Source organism: Alnus glutinosa, chromosome 11, assembly GCF_958979055.1.
Source record: "Alnus glutinosa chromosome 11, dhAlnGlut1.1, whole genome shotgun sequence".
Classification (NCBI taxonomy): domain Eukaryota; kingdom Viridiplantae; phylum Streptophyta; class Magnoliopsida; order Fagales; family Betulaceae; genus Alnus; species Alnus glutinosa.
This window is the reverse complement of record NC_084896.1, coordinates 27,884,904-27,886,657: the sequence shown is the minus strand read 5'-3', so window position 1 is coordinate 27,886,657 and position 1,754 is coordinate 27,884,904. Positions and strand designations below refer to the sequence as shown.

Sequence of the window (1,754 nt, the reverse complement as noted above, 5' to 3'; positions counted from 1 at the left end):
TGACATCTGAGAGTCGACAAGGAGTAGACAGTTAGTTTTTTACGGAGAATTTAACTAAGGAGTAATGCTACACATCATCCCCTTGTCCTCCTTTTGTCACCCCAAAATTGATGTGGCTCTTAAAATCACCATTGAATTTTTAATATATCACTTTTGGATTTTGATCCAATGTTGATTTTAAGAGCCACATCAATTTTGGGGTGACAAAAGGAGGACAAAATGATGATGTGTAGCATTACTCTTAACTAAGATACTAATTTAGTCATTTTTCAAAATTAAAATATCATCTGTCATATGATACAAATTGAAACTCTAAAATTAAAAATTAAAGTTTTCAAAACTCATGACCTATTTAACCCTTAATTTTAGAAGGAAGTAAAATTATCATTTAATTTTGTTTTTACAAAATTTCCCCTATTAAATTAGGAACCGGCTCCTCCCCATTTGGATCCTTCTCCCTCGAATTCGCAGAGTTCCCATTACCGAGCATTGTTCACGCGGAAACTGCAAGTAAGGCCCCCTCCTCCTCTTCTCGATTTTCCAAATATCTGTTTTTTTTTTTTTTTTTTTTTTTTTAAATCCATTTTATTAGTCGTTTTGTTAGTTGAATTACAATCCCCAAATCTGAACCCTAATCCATATAGCCCGTGTTTGGTTGGCTGTGCGGAATTGTATTTGTGTTGGAATTCCCTTGCCGCGGATTATAAATTATTGCATATTTTCACGGGATTGTGGTTTTGCAAGCATTTATGTTCCTGAAATCTAAATTCATATTTAGATCCAAAATTGTTAAAAAAAATCCAATTCCTTTTTTAAGTTGTTACGAATTATCTGCAGCTTACAGGTGGAATCGTAAATTAAGCAGTTATGGGAGGTCATGGGGGCCTGAACATTCTCCCGCAGAAGAGGTGGAATGTGTACAATTTCGATAACAGAGAGAAAGTCCGGCTGGATGAGGAGGCAGCGGCGAAAGAAGAGCAGGTGAAACGCGAACAGACGAGGAAGCGCGATGCAGAGTTCCGTCTCGAGCAGCTGCGGACTGCCCGCGGCTTGGCTCCGGTGATCGGTGCTGTGGAGCCCAAGACTGGTGGGGCTGTGGAACCCAAGTCTGGTGGGGTTGCGGAGCCCAAGTCTGGTCATCTTAACCTGTTTGAGGGAATTAAGATTTTCGACCCGATTAAGATTTTAGAGAAGGAGGAAGGTGGTGAAAGGGATGGGTTTAAGAAGAAGAAGATGAAGAGAGAGGAGGCGGCGCCGAAGGTTGTGGGGCCGGAGGATGAGAAGTATAGGTTAGGGTATGGGCTCGCGGGGAAAGGAGTTAAGCTGCCGTGGTATCTTGAAAGGCGGAGCAATGATGGGAATTGTGAGAGTGGTCGGGATGATGGGTCGGCGAGAGGAGTGAAGGAGGAGGGAATGAAGAGTGGGAAGAAGACATTGGAGGAGTTGAGGGAGGAGCGGTTGAAAAGAGAGAAGCGAGAGAAGGAGAGGGAACGGGCCTTAATGGTGGCGAAAAGTCGAAGAGATGGAACTGGTATCAGGGATAGAGGGTTTTCCAGGAGGTAAGCTTGAAGCATTCTTATTACACTTGTGATATTTGTATTAAAACTTAATGTGAATATTGTCAGATTTTTTAGAAGCTGTCATGTGTCTGCTGTATCTGTAACAGCAGCTTTCCTATGCGTTATGAATATTGGATTGATCGATTCATGAGGAAGAAAGATTTTTATCCAACAAATTAGTATTTGATTTGGCCA

General features: G+C 41.4%; 1 protein-coding gene across 1 annotated transcript; it reads left to right on the top strand.

Moving 5' to 3' along the window:
• Positions 1-387: 387 nt before the first annotated feature.
• On the top strand, positions 388-1,754 carry LOC133881914 (uncharacterized). Its single transcript, XM_062320983.1, has 2 exons — positions 388-510; positions 838-1,754. The coding sequence occupies exon 2, from the start codon at positions 868-870 to the stop codon at positions 1,561-1,563; it is 696 nt and encodes a 231-aa protein (XP_062176967.1). The 5' UTR covers positions 388-510; positions 838-867; the 3' UTR covers positions 1,564-1,754.